This window comes from Mesocricetus auratus, unplaced genomic scaffold (genome assembly GCF_017639785.1).
Source record: "Mesocricetus auratus isolate SY011 unplaced genomic scaffold, BCM_Maur_2.0 Super-Scaffold_15014, whole genome shotgun sequence".
In the NCBI taxonomy this organism is placed as follows: Eukaryota; Metazoa; Chordata; class Mammalia; order Rodentia; family Cricetidae; genus Mesocricetus; species Mesocricetus auratus.
The window spans coordinates 84,076,823-84,096,425 of NW_024429186.1; the positions used below are offsets into that span (position 1 = coordinate 84,076,823).

Here is a 19,603-nt window from a genome sequence, read left to right on the forward strand (position 1 = left end):
GTAAATCCTGTGTCTGTTCAGCTTGTGGCTGTTTGTGCTACCCAGCTGTCCTCTGCCAGAGTGGCAGAGGGCAGCCACCCTCCTGGATTCTTCCCTCCCAATAAATCCCTTGGATGAGCTTTGGGTGAAGACCTTCTTTTGCAGAGGAGCAGAGACGACCCCTGGCAGAGCAGAGTGAGCAGTGCTGTAACACATTTGCCAGGGAAACCTTTCCTTGTTACACTCTGCTCTCCACTCTCCTAGGAGCAGAGCAGAACTGTAGCAACTTCGCCCAGGAAACCTTCTCTTGCCGGAGTAAAACTGCTGCATTGGGCAAACATCCCCAGCTGGGAAACCCTCTCCTGCCGGAGCAGAGCTGATACACTGGGGAAGCCTTTCCCTGAGGCAGGGCTGTAAGCTGCTATGCTGAATGTGGCTTGTGGTATACCTTGGCTCCTGAGCTCCAGGATAACTTCCATCTAAGCTGTGTAACACTTAGTATTCTGTGACTCCTGAGTGCCAGAATACTTTTCTATCCGAACTGTAACACTCAGTATTCCTTGGCTCCCGAGTGCCATAATCCATCCCTGTCTATCCCATCTGATCCGTCCAAAATGCTTACAATGACCCCAAATGCTACCCACCAAATGATGGGAGGACAGGCATGGGTTATCACACCCTGCTTATCAAGTGTGTTAAAAAATTAACCTACCTATCCAGGGTCTTCTAGGGACTGAACCAGGGCTTCTACCTTCAGAGTTCTGGGATTATAGGCATAGCCCTCCCTCCAGCTATCCTTGAAGTAACAAGCCTCCTGGCACAGCCTGTGGAGTGCTGGGATTATAGACATGCACAGCTAGCTACACCTGGCCTCAAATTTCTTTATGTATTTATCCATAAGCAGACACTTAGCTTGTTTTCCTATCTTGGCTACAGTGAATCATTACACAATAATACCAGAGTGTAAAGAGATTCCATTAAATGAAGTATACAGTCATTCACCAACTTCCCTCCCCAAATTCCACAACCAAGATATTTAAGGACTTTTTACAAAGACAAGGAAAGCCAAAGAACACCGAATAGCAGAAAGATGGTGGTAGCTATCCTGAATCCACGTGGGCTCTTTTTAATTGTGTCTGCTAAGGACTGGCTTAGAGGGGGCCACAGGAAATCAAAGAACATTTATCGGGGCACGAGGAATACGGAAAATTTGTTACATGTATGTGAAAGGGCAGGAGGAACATAGGAAATGTCTGTCTCTCCAGCTCAATTTTCCTACCAACCTAAAACTGCTTTAAATATAGAGGATATTAAAAGTATGTGAAGAACACATCTAGAAAGTGGTCTCAGCTTCATCTGACCTTGCAGTCGGATGTCCCTGAGATGGCCGTGGCCATCTTGCTACAAGATTTGAAGGATAAAGCCCTAGGGACTAAAGATGGTAAGATAAAAATTTTCAGGGGGTGCAGGAAGAGGGCCATTGCGATCCGAGGTGGTCAAAAGCACTTGCTGCTGGCAACCTGAGTTTAATGTCCAGAAGTCACATAGCAGGGGAAGGAGAGGGCTGCCCTCCACATTCGAGTTATCACACATCCCCCAGCATACCACAGACACAGAGAGAGGTGGGTAGAGAGGGAGGGAGAGAAAGAGAGAGACCAATATCTGTGGCTTGCTTGTTACACTCAGGAAGAGTCCTAACGACTGGGGCCTCAATAGGTCAAGGTTCTGCTATCTGTACCTGAAGAACCTGAACTGATACAAGTCTGAGCAGATTTTCACATAGTTTAAAAACAATGTGGCTGGAGAAGCACCGTGTACTGAAAAAGGAGATGACTTCCTGTGGGGTTTCTAGGAAGCCTAGTATCTGCACCTACTGAGGGCTACAAAACTTCCTGTTTATGGTAGGAGGGTCAGGAATTCAAGCCCAGCCTGGGCTACATATTAAGTTCAAGGCCAGCCTAGGCTATATAATGTAACCCGAAAGGAAGGAAAGGAAAGAAGGAAGGAAAGAGGGAGAGAGAGGGAAGAAGGGAGGGAGGAAGGGAAGTTATAGTAAGAAAAGTTGGCCTCCATATAGGTCATTACATATCAAATACCACCATGCCTGGCAGGACCCTGTCACCATCAGTCAACCTTCTAGGAAGAAGCAAAGACTGAAGAAAATGGTCTGGAGAAGCTGCAGACACAGGCTTCCAAGCATGTCAGGGAACAGGAGAGAGGCACAGGTTACAAACAGAAGCCAGGGGTTGTCCTCAATGAGGACTCCCAGGCACCGAGGTGGCCATGACATCATCAAGTCACATTCATTTCTGGAGAAACTGACCAGCTGCAGGGACTCTTCCAGATCTCCAGCCAGCTTGCTGGGACCTATCTTCCAGGTATGCATTGTCGGCGCTCACCTGGCATTTCTGGAGCAGCCCCAATTCGAAGCTGACCAGCCAAGCACAAAAGACAACAGCACACAGGTGAAAAACCTGTGGTGATCAAGGGAGAGAGGAGGAGCTAAAAAGCTGTCTTCAAATATGCCAGAATGCTATCACCCTGTTTGGAGTGAGGCTCAGTGGTATAGCTGAGTGTTTGCTTGGCCTATGAAAGGCCTTGGGTTTGGTCTCCAGCACAACCAACTCCTCAGACCAAAGCAAAACAAACAAAAAGAGGCATCACTCACAAAATTACTGTCTTGTAAAATAATCAGATAAACATGAGGCAAGCTGGGCATGTGCACAGCTACTCAGAGGGCTGAGGCAGGGGGATCTTGAGTTTAAGGCCCATAGTGAGACCCAGTGGTGGTGTGAATAAGAATGCCCCCATAGGCTCATATATCTGAGTTCTTAGTCACCAGAGCGTGGTGCTATGAAAGGATTAGAAGGATCAAGAGATGGGGCCTTGTTGGAAGGTATAGGTCACTGTCGTGGTTTTGAGGTTTCAAAACCTCATGCCAAGCTCATTGTCCCTCTTGGCCTATGGATCAGGATGCAGCTCTGAGCTACTCCTTCAGCATTACACTTGCTTACTGATAAGACTGAACTGACGATCTGAAGCTGTAAGCAAGCCCTGAGGTGGATGCCTTGGTCATGGAGTCTCTTCACAGCAACACAACACTGACTACCACAGACCCCGCTGTTTCTTCTTTTAAATTTTGTGGGGGTTTTTTTGTTTGTTTGTTTTTGTCGAGATGGGGGTCTCTCTACAAGGGTATGTACAGAGACCCTGACTGACTGTCCTGGAACTCATTATGTAGACCAGGCTGACCTCAAACTCACAGAGATCCTCCTGTGTCTGCCTCCTGTATACTGGGATTGAAGGTGTGTGCTACCACACGTGGCTGGGATCCCATCTTAAATAAAAGACTGGAGGGTTGGCTCAGTGATTGGAAAGTCTGGTCGGTAAGCATGATGACTCTATGGATCCCAGCGCTCATGTACAGTCTTGGTGAGATCCTGTGCACTCTGCAACCCCAGCACTGAGTGGGATGGAGACAGGGTGATCACTGTGGCTTCCTGGCTGCCACACTTGCTGAAGAATGTGAGTTCCAGGGTAACAGAGACCCTCGCTCAAAAGAACAGAGTGAATAGTAATAGAGGAGGCCATCCATGCTCCATCTGTCCTCCAAGTACTCACACACATCACCACACACACACACACACACACACACACACACACTCACACACATACTCACACATGCACCACACACACACACTCACACACATCACCACACACACACACACACTCACACACATCACCACACACACACACACACACACACACACACACACTCACACATGCACCACACACACAATCAAGCAAGCAAGCAATTAGAAATAACTAAACTTAAAGACAATCTGTTACAAAATAGAACAAAGAATTTAAAGAAAAAAGGAAATTAAAAGATCAGAAAAATGCTCAACATTCAACTAAAGAAGACAAAAAAAGAGGAAAATATAGACAATAGTGGGGAGAAATGTGTCTAAGATGCAATAGGAAAACATCCCAGGAGAGGACAGGTATTTCCATATTGCATTGATCTACCAAGTACCAACTTCAAGCTACTGAAAAAGAGCTATAGCAAGAAAGATGTCTGCTGCCTGAGGTATGATGGTGGCATTAAGGCAGAGGCAGGAGGATCTCACAAGTTCATAGCCAACTTGGGCTGTTCAGTGAGGCTCGCTTTCCAAAAAGGGAAAATAAATAATAACAATTGAACACATTAGATACACCTCAAAAACTTTCAGTGCCCCAGAATTTAGAGATGGAAGCTTGTCAGGAGAAAGAAATGGGAGTTGGGGTGTTAGACTTCATGGTAGAGACTTCCTGTGCCAGCAGTCGATGGGAAAATATCTTCAAAGTCCTGCAGGTAAATGATTTCCAATCTGGTTGTATACGCTCAGAGATCATCAATTCAGTGTTAATGCAGAACGAAAATGCACTTGCTGGGTAAGGACTCTAAAGCTGATCTCCCATGAACCTCTTCACAGGCAGCCACCCAAGGAAGGAAGTATTCCATCAAAGTGGAGAAGCCAGGCAGACCAGAGAAGGTGGCAGGGGCCAGGAAACGGCACAGCTGAGACACAGCCCACTTGCTGAAGCTCCTGGTTTCTTCTAGGCTTCTGGCACTACTTGATTTTTGAACTATGAACCCATATAACTTTGATAAAAATGAAGATTAATTAAAGAAAGATGGTTGAAATACTCAACAGCTAAGTTCCAGTTGCCACATAAAAGAGGGAAGGAGGCAGAGGAAATCCTAAAAAGAAGGGACGAGGAGACCAGAACTGGCCAAACGGTCTCTGAGCTCAGAAGCATGGCGGTGTGGAGGTGGTGCATGGACCCTCAGCACGCCTGTCTGCAGCCTCCTGGGGATGAGGGGCAGGGATATCATGTGGGCCTTCTAACTAAGCGCCTGGAGGAAGGCACTCACTGGGAGCAGCTGAGTCTCAGAAGAAACAAGGCTTGGGCAACGCGTGGTGGGAAGAGGCGTCAGAGTCTGGTGACGAGTGCCAACGTGCATTCAAGATTCTTTTCTTGCTGTTGACTCTTTGCACGCAACACCACGTCACCTGTGCCTCTCACCTGCCAGTCTGACTGGAAGATGAAGTCTGTGACTCTACATGCCAACTCTCGCCCTGCCTCTCTGCAGGAGCCAGGCACCCATCTGAGTACTCAGTGTGTGCGAGTGATCTTAACGGAGACATTCTACCCAAGTGGAATACCACATGCATTCTTATCCTGGCCACACACTGCTCCAAGTGAGGGACACCATGGTCTAGAGGACTCAAGTGACAAAGACAACCAGGTGTAGGTCACACTTTACTGTTTTTGTTTGTTTGTTTGTTTGTTTGAGATAGGGTCTCTCTACATACTTATGGCGGCTTGCCCACTGAGTATACCAGGCTGGCCTCGACCTCAGAGACCCACCTGCTTATACCTTGCAAGTGCCAGGATGATAGACATGTGTCACCATACCCTACCGAGAATACTATATAGTACATTTGAGGCTATATAGCAAGCTCCTGTCTCCTTCCTCCAAAACAAAATGGAGCTGGTGAGAGGCCTCAGCAATTAATAACACTTGTTCTTTCAGAGGACCTGGGTTCAAGTCTCAGGACCAGTGTTTTGTGCATGAGCACACACACACACACACCACAATAAACAAACAAATTTTAAAAATATTTCAAAACTACAATGAACAAAAACAAAAGAAGGAAATAAGACCATCTGCATCTGTCTGTTGGCTTCAAGCTTCCAGAATGAGAAGTCACAGATACAGAAGTCAAGGGCAACAGACATGTGCAATGTGGCAAGAAGGCTCTCCCTATGCAACTCCAGACACACCCCCATCCTCACCTAGCAACCTAGGACCATCTGCCCATCTCCACATCACCCCTGGCATTGCAAGACCCATTGCAAGGCCAGTTGACGCTTTAGTCTGGATGTGCGCAATATATCCAGAGTGATACATAGGCTCTGGTTTCCACAGCCTATGTCCCCTTCCTCTCCCTAGGAGATATAACCTGACCCTTCACAACCCAGGTGGACTTTCCTTCCTTCCTTCCCTGTCCTTTCTTTTCTTTCTTCCCTTTCCTTCCCTCCCCTCCCTTCCCCTTCCTTCACCTTTGTTTCCTTCCTTTCTCCTTCCTTCCCTTCCCTTCCCTCCCTTCTCCTTCCTTCCCTTCCCCCTTCCCTTCCCTCCCTTCTCCTTCCTTCCCTTCCCCCTTCCCTTCTCCTTCCTTCCCTTCCTCCTTCCCTTCCCTTCCTCCTCCCTTCCTCCTTCCTTCCCTTCCCTCCCCTTCCCTTCCCTTCCCTTCTCCTTCCTTCCCTTCCCCCTTCCCTTCCCTTCCCTCCCCTTCCCTTCCCTTCCCTTCTCCTTCCTTCCCTTCCCCCTTTCCTTCCCTCCCCTCCCTTCTCCTTCCTTCCCTTCCCTTCTCTCCCCTTTCCTTCCCTTCCTTTCCCTTGAGTTTAGAGGCATTTGGCTGGGCTAGGACCTATAATCTTGGGCTCTCTGGGGGGAAGAATTGTGTTCCCTTAGAGTACAGGACAAAGAAATGGGGTCAATCTCTGTGTGTTATAATTGGGATAAGGACTTTCCCCAAATGTTCATACCCTGCGGCCTTGGCTCCCAAGGTGGCAGTGTTGAAGTAGTAGAACCTTCACGTTGTAGTAAAAGGGAGATAATAGGTGACAAAGGCACCAATCCCATACAAGAGAGGGAGTCTGACTGCTCTCTGGTCTCATTTCTTGGCTCCACATGTGCCACCTCTGCAGACAGAGCAGTTGCCCTCCTGCTGCTCCGCCATGTATAATTCAGCCAGAGAGGTGCTAGGGGGCTGGGCCCACGCTGCTTGGGCTTAGTAGTCACCAGAATTGTGAGCCAGATAAACCTCTCTTCTTTATACATTTTCCAGAGTCAGGTGATTTTTTTTTAACAGCAACACAAAATGACCACAACTGGAAGTATTTGCTGGTGTTCTTAGGGGCTCGAAGGGGGCAACACATCCCCTAGAGTCAGAGTCACAGTGGTTGTATGCTGCCAGGTGGGTGCTGGAAACTGAGTCCTGGTCCTCTGCAAAAGCACTAAGTGCCACTAGGTGTGGTACATGCCTTTCATCCCAGCACTCGGGAGACAGTGGCAGGTAGAGCTCTGTGAGTTCAAGGCCAACCTGGTCTACAGAGTGAGTTCTAGGACAGCCAGAACTACATAGAAAGTATGTAGTACCCTGTCTCAAAAATACAAAAAAGAGCAGCAGCAGGTGCTCTTAGCCACTGAGCCATCTCTCTGGCCCTTCACTAAATTTTTATTGGCTCTATTTTATAGCTGGGCAATCTGAGGCTAGAGGGAATCAGAGCCATGGCTAAGCTTATCTAGTCAGAGAGCATGGAGGAGAGGGTTCTGCGTCGATGCTGTTGCAACTTGTGTTATCTGATTTAAGCTAGGACTCACAGTGTAGTGCAGGCTGGTGCTGAGTTCTCGATATCCTTTTGATTACTGAGACACCATCAACCCCAATTTAAGTCATGATTTCGAAGTCTAGACCCCAAGTTTCTTTCTTACCAGTCCTTCACAAGAATGGGTTGCAGTTAAGATCATAAAAAAGATGAATAAGACGTCACATGATGAGGGAGGTCAATGCAATATGGAAAATAATATATTTATTTACTGGAGAAAGAACTTACACACAAGCTGGGAGATCAGAAGCGTGGCAGGCTTCCAAGAGAGAGTACGTTTACTTTTCCTTTCCTTAAATATCCCACCTGTGCTCATCTCCCTGTCCCCGCCCTTTTGGGTGTGGACAGTATTGTGGGCTCACCCCTACAGTCACATGTGTTACCAATGTCTGTAAAGAGAATTCAAGAGTGGAAAGGATTATAAAAGTTTCATTCAAGCCTGACAATGGTTGTGCTCACCTTTATTCCCAGCACCCAGAAGGCAGAGGAGGCAGATGGAACTCCATGAGTTCAAGGCCAGCGTGGTCTACAAAGTGAGTTCCAGGGCAGCCAGGACTATTACACAGAGAAACCCTGTCTCAAAAAATATTCATTCATGTGTGATAACTATTTTTGCTTGTTAGTATTGACAGAATATCATACACACACACACACACACACACACACACCATTAATAGGAGTAAATGTGTGTGTGCTCTTGGAGGTTTTGTGCGATTTTGGTGTTAAATTCTGACCATACCTTTGCAACCTGACTGTACAGGATTTCACTGACCTGAACCCATTCATTCACTTTGAAAAACTCCAGCCCTGTCCCACAGAACAATTCCCTGACGCTTTGTTTCTTTTCTTTGTAAGACATTTGTTTCAAAATGAAGCTTATCCAGGTCTCCTGCTTCCCAAAGAAAACACAAACACCTGGTGTTTCCTGCAAGTGGACATTCTCCTAAAACTCACAGCACAAGGAACAAAACTGAGAAGACCCTTGGGACTTCCCTGCCTGTGCTATTTTTAGCAGCTCTCTCTTACTTCTCTGTTAACTCAGACAGCACTGATAAAGCAGAGTCTACATCAGCTAGAAATCGTTGGAGAGCTGTTTAATGAGAGAGTCAGCTAAGTCAGACTTCAAAGGACATAGGCCTGTGATCAGCACTCAGAAGGATGAAGCTAGACTGTAAGGAGTTTATGGCAAGCCTTGGTGTCTCTGTAGAGATTCTGAAGTCAGCTGTGAGCTACACAAGACCCCATCTCATCCCCCACAAGAGAGCTATCAAACTGGTTTTGCTTGGGGAATCCTTGGAGGATCCACCATGATTTCTCTGGGGATAATGGCTCTGGGCAGTTTCAGGTAGAGCCAGCCTACCAGTATCAGGTACTGTGGAAGGATGAGTTGTAATGAAAAATAAATATTCAAGAGCTACAAAGGATTTGAAAGTCATTCTACATAGTCTGCTCTTATCCACTTTTCCAGTCTCAGTCACTCATGGTCGAATGAGCTCTTAAAATATTAAATAGAAAATTGTATGCGTAAACAGTTCATAAGTTCCTAGCACATGCAGTTCTGGAGAGTATGGGGAAACCTTGAGTGGTCCTACTCTGTCCCTCTAGGATGTGAGTCATCCACTGTTAATATACCCATGCTTTATTTTGCCCCCATTAGTCAGTTAGCAGCCTTTTTTAGACCAATTGCAACAGTACGGCAGTATAAGAATTCAAGTAACCTTTGTTGTATTTAATCATGGTTCCAAAGGGCAAGATTAGTAATGCTGATGATTTTATTACAATATATGTTTATAATTGTTCTATTTTATTGTATTATTAATTACTATGTCCAATTTACAAGTTAAATTTTATCATAGGAATACATGTATAGGAAGAAACATAGAATATACAGGGTTTGGTTTTTATCTGCAGTTTCAAGCACCTACAGGGGGTCATGGAAAATGGGGAACAACTGCTTATACAGTTGAAGCCCATAATTTTGTAATGGAGTTGTTTTCTCAACTCTAAAACAAGGGTAACACCTTTGGCCAATACCTGCATCATAGTGAGAAGTAATTATAAAATGATCTTGCATAGAAAGGGGTCGCAGGAATATAAGCATCCACAGTGATGGAAACAGAAGCAGCGGCAGTTATTTTGGGAGTTTAAGGTAACTTAAGTCTGCTCCCAAATGCCTGGGGCCAGACTTAACCACACTACAGAGGGTCCATTTCCCTTAGACCACAACAGGTAGAAGACCATGATCAACTGCTACCAAATAGATTCTTCACTACTGCTGCTGTCTGGTTTTTTGAAACAGGCTTTCTCTGTGTAGCCCTGACTGTCCTGGAACTCACTCTATAAACCAGGCCGGCCTCGAACTCACAGAGATGGGTCTGTCTCTGCCTCCCTCGTGCTGGGATTAAAGGCGTGCGCCACAACCTTTGACCCGGCCCCAACAGATTTTTTTGCTTTAAAATCCAACTCCCTGCTCTTTTCTAATGATGTTCTTTGAAAACTAATTGGTTGAACAATGACCTTTTGGGACACATTCATGCATTTAAAATAAAAAAAATCAGATAATACCACTATTTGCACGTCTTGGTGAGTAGTATTATTTCCTTTTTACGCCAAGCATGAACATTTGAGTCTTTCTTTCTGAACTCTATGTTTTTGGAAAACAGGGTCTGGTTACGTTTGTCCTTCTCCCCTAGCCTGACAACACTTTGCTGCTAGATAGAGTCCTCTGTAAACACTTTTGAATGCATATAGTTAATTCTGGTCCTGTTACCTGAAAATTGGTCTCCTGCCCATCAAAACAAACAGATCTTAAATTGCTTTTAATCCAAATGGATTGTAATTTTGTTTCCTGAACTTTCTTTTCCATTTAGTGCAACCAAATGAAACCTCAAACAGGTGGCTCACCCTCACCCTCAGCCAGCAGCCTCCCCTTCGTCCTGGCCATTGGGGGCTGTGAAAATGAGTCTTTGTGACAAGTGGGAAAGCCGGTCCCGGGAGTTTATAAGTTGTTCTAACTACTTCTCTACAGAGCCTTACCCCCTTCTGCCCCAAGGCGTCTTCAAATCACATAAAATCCAGGCAGACAGGAAGCTGCCAGGTGGTTGAAGGGCCAATCTCCCGCCGGCGTTTATTTTATTTATTTCCAGCTCACACTGTAAACCACACTGTCTGATAGAAGGAAGGCTGACGGCGGTGACTACAGCAGTAAAATCTGTTGACTGCTATGTGGTGGGTACCCGGCTAAGCCCCTTAGGCGCGGGATCTTATGTAAACTTCACCCAGTCTTGGGAGGTGGAACTAAAAGCTCTCATTAAAGCACCCGCGGGCCACACACAGCCCCTGGCACAGCAGAGTGCCTTGAGTGAGTGACGCCATGCCGACTTACCTGGGAAGTACAGAGTTGAGCGGCCTGGATTTTGGTGGGGATGCTACTTTCGGCTCTGCCACCGTGCTCCCGGAAGATCCTTGCAGAGCGTCAGGCACCGGTCCAGGTGGGTTTGTAAGTATTTCCCTAGCGGAAGTCAGGAGGTGCTCTTTCACTTCTTTCTCCCGCGACTTGGCTTTGTGCTCCGCCAAGAGGAGGTCAAATTGTTTTTTCCTGCCTGGGACTGCTCTGCGATGGCTCAGCGAGTGTGTCTACGGAGAAGAGAGATGAGAAGCACAGCCTCTTTGATCAGCACATACACCTGCTTCCCCACGGCCTGCATCTCCAAAATTGCAACCATACGCAATTAAAGGTGCTTGAAAAAGTCAACTTCAAGACAACAGCTCCTGTTCTGTGGCTCGGAAGAGGCAGACGCCGCTCGAACTGAATGCAACCATGCCCTACACTCCAGGTGTTAAGAAGCCAAGGCTGCCTCCAGACAAATGCCATGAGATGACAGCTCCTGCGCGGAACCCAGGACAGCCTCAGATGAAAGACACCCGCGAGGGCAAGCGGGTGGGTAGGCTCCAGTCGACCCAGGCAAACAGGGCCGTAGCCTGGATCCCAAGAGGCACTGCACTAGAAAGACAGGAGGAAATCTGGGGCTTGAGGCTACCCAGGGGCTGACGCCTAGAGTCCGCCTGTCCCCTGGTCACCCCGAGGGACTAGATCAGCAGCACAGCATCCTCCCCTCCGGGCTGCCTTTCTGGGCGCTGCCGCCGCCACCGCCGTTCCTGCATACATTAAAACGTAGCAGGCTTTAGAGCCGCCTGTGAGTGCCTATAAATACAATTTACTGTCTGGCCTCCCAAGTAACACTGGAAGCCTAGGGTGGTTTTTTTTTTTTTTTTCCTTTTTTCCTCCTTCTTCCCCTTAAAAAGCCAGCCAGCTTGAGGCAGGCACTATGCTACCTTGGACAGAGAAGAAAGCATTTCCCTTACAAAGAACAGCTGGAGGTCATGTCGAGGTTCCACACCCTGCGGTGTGCAGAGAGTGGCATGCAAACATTTCGACAAAGGCTCCGGCAAGAGCAGGAAGTATTTTTTTTTTTTTTATGGAAAGAGAAATACCTTGCAGGTGAGGGATCTTGTGCAAGGTTTCTTTGTCTCGGGATCCAATACTCCACAGTGTTTATTTGGGTCAAATTCTCTCTCTGGTTTAAGAAACAAACAAAAAATATAAGAAAAAAAGGAGACTAAGTAGGGTTTGGCATTAAGACTACATTAAAAAAATCACATTTGCACCAACAAGTGAGACATTGTCAGGCAATCTGTTTTGTTTTTTTCCCCCAACCAGCTGCTAAAATTCTTCGAGAACCACTCAGGGAAATGGTGCTCCACTATGAACCCAGACAGTCTGAGTCGGGTACAGAGAACAGGGCGGGAACAGGCGGCAAAAGGGAGGGACCATGCTCTTTGCAAATACTTTATTTTACCTAAAATAGCGCCACAGGTCCTTGGCACTTTGGGCACAATGTTTGCAGAGCGGGGAGACCCACCTGAAGCCTAAAGACACCCCTTCCTTCTCTCCTCTGAGACTCTCCATTCTTGCCTCTGCCTTTCTGGTTTATTTAAGTGGAAGCTTGTTCACTGACATGCCAAAATGGTCTCTCATGTGTTTTCCAAAGCCCTTGGTGAAGGCTTTCCACATGGCCTCAGATCAATAAAGCCGTTTTCCCAAGCCAGTAACATTCAGGCAGTGCCACAGACAGGGGCAGGAGAAAGATGGCAGTGTGACTTGGGGTGCTGAACTTGAAGGCACAAGGAAAGTGGTCTGCTAACCTCCTGGTTTACTCTGCCTGTGGCCCTGGGCCAGCGCTGCACAGGAGGGTGAGACTGGACGGGACGCACTGGCCTGAGGATGAGGGATGACTGTGTGGGCAGGGAGTGCTTCCCCGTGTCCTCCTTTCTGTCCAGACTGCCCATGGCTTCCATGGAAGGTACTGCTAACTGTTCTTTTGATGCCTCTTGTGATCCTTCATCTCTTTGAGAATTACAAAAACACTCACCACACCTGCAAAATGTGGGGATGTGTGGCAATCTTTCCAGGACCCTCAGGCTTTAGGAAAATCTGTGCTGTTTCTGGAAGGCACCAGCAAACCGCAGGGTAGGAGTGCCCCAGCTCTGTGGGTGCCAAGGGTGGTAAGCAGCAGAAGACTGCTGTGGAGAAGACGTGATCAGGGAGGTGCCAGGTCTCTAGGAAGGTGAAGTGTCTAGGAGGGCCTCCATTACTGCAAACTGAAGAGTTCCTTAGCCAGAAACTGTCCGAAATTGATGGTGTAAACTTGGGACATAATAAATGAATGCTCTATTTTCAAAGGTCTGGGGGTCAGCAGGGGCTGCTATCAGGGGCTTTGATGCTGGGCACAAACTATCCCCAGGGCCTTCAGAATGCCTCCTTCCCTTTCTACACAGAGAGCTCTGTCTAGCAGGCAGTGGGGGAGGAGGGCAGGTGTCAGGCTGCCTGCTGTGGAGGTCTTTCACTTTGGTCTGCCAGAGTCAGGCCCGTGCCCAAACTCACTCCAGCACCTCACGTTGGAACTGAACAGGGTTTTGGCTCGGGACAGGAGTTGGCTGTTGAATGTGTGAGAAAGTAAAGAAACAAGAAAAGGACCCACTGAGACAAGACAACCCACAAAACCTATAAAACGTAAAATTCTCCCCACTTCAGATAGGGGCACAGGCTGGAAGAAGCCAAGGTAGTGTTATTCAAGGTGGTGTTATTGCAGCAATAAGGGACCCATAGCCTTTGGACATTGCACACACACACACACACACACACACACACACACACACACACAGGGATCTTGCCACCCATCTCTGCCAAATAAGCTGGCACATTCCATTTGGGAAGAGAGAGCTAGCAATGGAGGACTCAGTCTATACAATGAAGCCCTATGATGCTCTGCCTTTATCTTGGCTGTAGATAAGCAGAACATGGAAAGAGGTGCAGAGTTGTTTCATTTGAATGTTTTGGGGTAGGCCCAAGTACTGTTAAAACACATTTTTAAAATACAGTTATAAGACAGAAAATACAATTAAATATGAAGTAGAAATTTAAAAGTACACCTGCTTGGGTGCTTAGAAACCATGCCTGTTTGTGACATCCTCAAGGGTAGCTTTCCCTGTGCATTGTTTTTCCCAGCTATATTAGAGGGAGCCCATGGCATATGCACAACTATGAAGTCATAGCTTCTCCAGTCATTTGGAGACAGCAGAACAAGTCAGATTTAGTTCCACAACAGATTCAAAGCAAACACCATCCTTTAAAGTGGCAATGGTCGCCTCTGAGAGGCTCTCAACAACCCCATCTGCTATGCTGGTCTGTGAGCTCCCAATGGGAATCCCAGCCTGGCTATGGGGGAAAGGCAGTTGCAGCCCCAACTGCAGAATCAACCCAGAAGCCAGGAGGCCAACAAGCAGAGGTTACAGTTCTCTCTGCGGCACAGTTGCTCAGTGGGCTGTCCCAGCCCAGCATGTCATGGGCTATGAGGCATCCCACAGACAGTCCAGTTTCATGGGAGCGAAGCTTCAGGGGGAGCCATGTCAGTTATGGTGTGTATGTACTGGGCCACTAGGCTAACAGGACCCTCAGAGTCTACGACTGTTGGTTGGTGCAGAGCCTCCTGCTTCCTGGACTTCTAGGATAATTTCAGCCAAATTTGAAACTTGGCCAGGGATCATAGCTGCATTGGGGAATGACCGAGCCAGTCTTTTCTGGTACTTTTAGATGATGGTCCAGAAACACTTCATGTCACCCTTAAAGGAAACAGCTCTTTGACTCTGCAAACACATCATGGGTTACAGATGGTACTCAGTTTTATTCTTATCATGAGCTAGACTCTAACCACAATGACACATACCTGAAAGTCTCCGGTAAGGCTTGTTGCTGGTTTTGGTGCCATTTTGGTACTTCTTGTCTATGGTGGCTGACAGAATCCCCTTGCCATTTAAGATCTTCTCTGGTGAAGGTGGCACTGGCTTGGACATCAAGGTGGGCTTAATTAAAGGTGGGGTGGAGACAGCAGAGGAGAAAGTGGCGGTGGTGGTGGAGCTCATTTTGACATTGGCACCATCTGCCTTCACTAGGTTAGGAATTTTCTCTAAACTGACTACAGGAACTGGAACGCTGAAAAATAAAGGAACACACGTACACAGCTTCAGTCTTTGACACATCTGGCCCACTGAGGAACTATACCCGATTATCGCGATCAGAGCACTTCCTTATCGCTTACTTATACTCCTCCCGTAAAGCGAGCAGCACGGTTCCCGTTTTAATGGGAGACTTGTGTTGTGGAAAGGGCCACCGGGTTCGAGGCTGGCCCAGGGCCTGGGATGAGAGCACACTGATTACCCCCAGGCCGACTGTCCCCATGGATCCTCTGATTCCCCACTTCTTGGGCCCTCCATGTGGCCCTCTCTGACACATCACCTTGGGCATAACAAGGCCATGACTGTGAAGCCCAGGAGGACAGGCTGCCTGTACCCTGCAGACAGTCTGCCACCATGGAATCGGGTCCCCTGCCCATTCTCCCATCCAGGCCTGGCATCTGCTTAGCTGCCAGGCTGACACCACATGGAGCATGGCTGCAGGCCAGTGTGGGGCATGGGCTGTCGGAGGGCTTCTGGATCATGCTCTCATCCCGAGGATGTGCTCAAATTGAGTGAGCCGCCATGTACCATTATCCAGTATTCCATTTTAGGCAGCTAGTTATGTAAATAGGCAATTCTCCAGACTGGCAGGTGAGAGAATGAATTTTAAGAAGGCAAGAGCACAAAGGTGTGCATTCACTCTTCAGAAGCTGTCACCTGCGCCCCACCCCCTGCCAGTTCTCCAGTAAGGGTGTGCATTTGATTTCAGTGGCTCTTTAATGTGGGGGACCCTGTGTCTGGGGGGCTGTGGGGGAACGCATCTCAGGGTCTTGAAAGGTGAGATTAAATAAGTTTTGCTTTGGTCTCTGAACCAGATTCCCTTTTCTCCTGGCAGGAGGGTAGACAGCTAACACTTCAGTTCCCCAGTCATCTTTGAGCAGAGAGAGTGAAGCTGCTTAGCTGTTTGAATGCCAAATGATGGGGAATATGGCTCTCACATGCCTGCAGACAATGTGGGGCATGAAAGAGAGGCTGCTTTTGGCAGGGAGGAATCCTATCTGTCCACACGGCTGGCTCTCACTTCTCTAAGACATGCACACAGATCGTTTCTTTGGTCAAGTTGTTCATGAAATTATTTTAGCAACTCATCCCCTGCCACCATTCTGATTTTGAAACAGGACCACAGATGTTAATTGTAGGTCTTTGCCAGTGGGCACACAGTGGTGGAACAGGTTGGAACTGGACATTTCAGACTTTCCCCTTGGGTCATGTGTCTTCTCGCCCTTCACAGACTTCAAGTCTATGAGTAGGGAGATGGGAACAGTGGTTTTAGGAGTGCACAGTGTTTTAGTCATTGAGACTGGGCTGAACTGTTAGTCTTAATGATTTAGCGGTGGTTCTCTAAGCACTCACAAGCTACAGCTCCAGAAACTCTTGGGCGAGTGCTCCCTGAGCAGTCATTTAGACACTCCCTGGTGAAATTAGCATCCCCCAACATTCCTGTGCTAGAAACTTCAGCCTCCAGATGATATGATATGCTGACAGTGTTTGGAAGTTCAGGCTCGTGGGGGGGGCGGGGTTTCGAGAAGTGATTAGAATTAGATGAAGTCATGTGGGTGGGGCTCTACAATGGGGCTGGTGGCTTTATAGTAAAAGGAAGAGAGATTTAAGTTATCAGTCCACCTGGTCCTCACCAGGGGATGCTCTCTGACATTCTGCGCCTCAGACAGAAGATTCTCAATGGATGACAGCATGTTGATACTGGACCTCCTAACCTTCTCACTGTGTGACATAAAGTTCTTTTCGTTATAAATCACCGTTTGGGGTATTTTAATCATAGAAGCAGAAAACAGACTAAGAATATAAAAGCATATGATGACAAAAAGGCAAACGAGGTGATGGTATGAAATATAATTCTTCTCAACTCATTTCTTCATTCAGTTTAAAAAGCACAGTTAGAGTAAACAGGGGCTTTTTTTTCTCCCTTTGAGACATTGTCTCAAGTAGCACAGGCTGACCTTGAACTTGCTATGTCAAAACTGGACTTGAATTCCTGATTGTCCTGCCTCACTTCCCAAGTGATGGAATTACACCCACCCCTCCTGGTTTAGAAATGAGGGTCTTGAAGGGATGTATTTATATTCTTGTCTACGGCAGTGATAGCCACAGGGGGAAGCAAACCAAATGGATATTAATACAACACATGGACATTTAATATTCAGCTTGCCACAGGAAGGAAATTCTGACACATGACTGGACCTTGAGGGCAGTATACTGAATAAAACAAGCCAGTGACAAAAAGACAAGCAAGTGACCTCACTTACATGAGGTACCTACAGTAGCTATAGTCATGTAGACAGAAAGCAGAATGGGGGGGGGACCCTGATGGACTTGGTGCAGAATTCAGTTTTGTGAGATGAAAAGAGGTTAAGATGGCAACTTTCATGTTATACATTTTACCATCATTCTTAAAAGTGCCAAGTAATAAGTCCATAAACCACAAAATGCATCCAACCTAAATTTAGTAAGTTTATGTGTATGCATGTGTGTATATATACACATACATTTTATATCTATGCAGCTCTATATAGATATATACATGTACACACATGTACAATGTCATGTTATTTCACAGAAAATGAAGACTTTCAAGTTGCAGATCTGATTCTTGTTGAAAAGCAGGGTTTAGTACACAGAAGTCCTCCAGTTTCTGTGAAAAGTGTCCTTGACTTCAGCACAATGATGGCTGGGATGGAAAAATCCAGAGCAATGGTCTGTCATCCCCATGCTCCCAGTGCAGTCTGTGTTTCTCCTCTAGAGTTATCAATTGTTGTCAAACGTACTCTGCAAGGCACCCACATGCACACACGTGCACTGGGTTGGTGCACAGTCAGCACAGCAGCTGACTCCTGGCTGAAGCTTCCCAACTATAGAACTACCCTTGAGTCAGTTTACCTACCGCTCTCTTATTTGATCTCCTCATGTGCAATTTCCTCTACTGTATCGGCAGTGCTTCTAGAACTTCAGCTGGACTTTGGTACCCACATTTGGTACCCGGGACCCACAGACAGGATGTAGAGATGGAATCCACCAGAAACAGGAAGGAGAGTGATGGGCAGTCCTGTGGACTGAAGAGTGGCAAATGCTGGTCGAGGGAACCTGATGGAGAATTCTAAAGCCCTTCTGAGCTTAGAAAGGAGCTAGCCACTAAGCAAACACCCTGTTAGGTGAGCAGGCCCTTGTGTCAGCAGAAGTAAGAGAAGGGGTAAAATCTCTTCAAGCAGGAATCCAAAAAGGATTTGCCAGCTAAAGGAAACAGTACTTTGCACATGGGAGCTGTCCCTGGTACTTTTCCTGGGTTTCAGGTCTCTCCAGTAAAGGATGGGCCACCTGCCTTTGGGCTGGGACTGAGAAGGGGAGGTGAAGGAAGAAATGGAGGCAGTCCTATGACAGTGAGACAGTGACAGGGGTCAGAAATATCCCCAGAAAGGGACAGAGAGTTACAAGTTTGCCATCCTTACCCTCACCTGCACAATTTCCAACCAGACCTCTTTCTTCATTAATACTGGCTCAAGACCCTAAGCGATGGACAAAGGACACGAATGGGCACAAGATGTGCCACACAGGGTGGACAACTGACCCCAAGCTCTGTCTTCTTTAGAGAAGGGAGATCTGGTCGTGGTCCCCCAGCGCCCCTACATGCAGCCCCCTCACCCATCTATATCCCAGGACTGGCTTAGAGCAGCCACAGAAAGCTACCAGCACAGAACTGCCCCCTGCCCTTCCCCTTTTGGTTCCCTGAACTCCCTCTGCCATCACCTCCCAAGCTGAGCGGAAGGGGGCTCCTTCAGACTGACAGTGAGCCCTCAAGTACAGGGTGAATTTCTTCCCCTCGACTTGGAAAGAATCCAAATATTCTGACCGTGCTTTTACGGGGTTGCCGTCTCCCATCCTCTCTGAATGCCCATGTGTGGGGAGGAGCTGGTTAAGTGGCAGCATGCAGGCCACGGACTCAGCAAGGCATTTCTCTGTGTGTGAAGGGGATAAGAAGCCTGGTAAGGGAGCCAAAAGCCCCCAAAGTCCGTTCCCTTTCCATCTCAAGGGATGCCTTCACTTCCTCCATTCTCACCGTTCATTGCATTTACCTACTCACCACAGACTTCCTCTTGAGATGCTGTGTCTGAAAGGGAGAGAGGAGCCCCTCTAAGCCCCTGCTGCTTTCATAATGCCTGTTTTGTGGGCTTGGCAAAACTCTTTCAGGGAGCCCGGGGCTGCAGCTCATGCGGGCTGCATCTAATACACTGGGAGCACGTGCAGTTCCGTGCCGCCTTGAAGTCCTGAGAAGGCGTCCAGTGTGGGGATGGCCCCCCCCTCAACCCCTGGCACCACTGGAAGTATCTACCTTCTGTTCTCCTGTGCTGCCTTGGCTCCCCATGTCTTCTTCCTGTGTGCTCGGCCTGTCTGAATTGATCTTTCTAGACCAAGGCAGGTCTTCTGGTCTTAAGAAAAATGGTTCTCTTGACATCAAGCAGATTCCCCTCCCTGCCCAGTGATGTCTGCAAAAGAGCAGAGGTGGAGAATCATGGTGGTGTCATTGTGAGAGTCACCACTGAGCTGCAGGGCCAGCTGTCACCCTGCCCGCCACGCCTTTGTGGTGATCATAGTT

At 47.5% G+C, this 19,603-nt stretch overlaps 1 protein-coding gene across 19 annotated transcripts in view; it reads right to left on the minus strand.

Moving 5' to 3' along the window:
• Atxn7l1 (ataxin 7 like 1) overlaps window positions 1-19,603 on the minus strand; it is a 225,631-nt gene that overhangs the window by 17,725 nt on the left and 188,303 nt on the right. For 17 of the 19 annotated variants that reach the window (XM_040743276.1, XM_040743280.1, XM_021230731.2 and 14 more), the window contains 3 exons: window positions 14,709-14,974; window positions 11,917-11,999; window positions 10,808-11,058 (listed from right to left, as the gene is read on the minus strand). In XM_040743276.1, coding sequence (XP_040599210.1) covers window positions 10,808-11,058; window positions 11,917-11,999; window positions 14,709-14,974 — 600 coding nt within the window. Of the gene's footprint in view, window positions 1-10,807; window positions 11,059-11,916; window positions 12,000-14,708; window positions 14,975-17,896; window positions 18,066-19,339; window positions 19,494-19,603 lie in introns of all 19 variants that reach the window. The other 2 variants (XM_040743289.1, XM_013117843.3) reach the window with 2 other exon arrangements.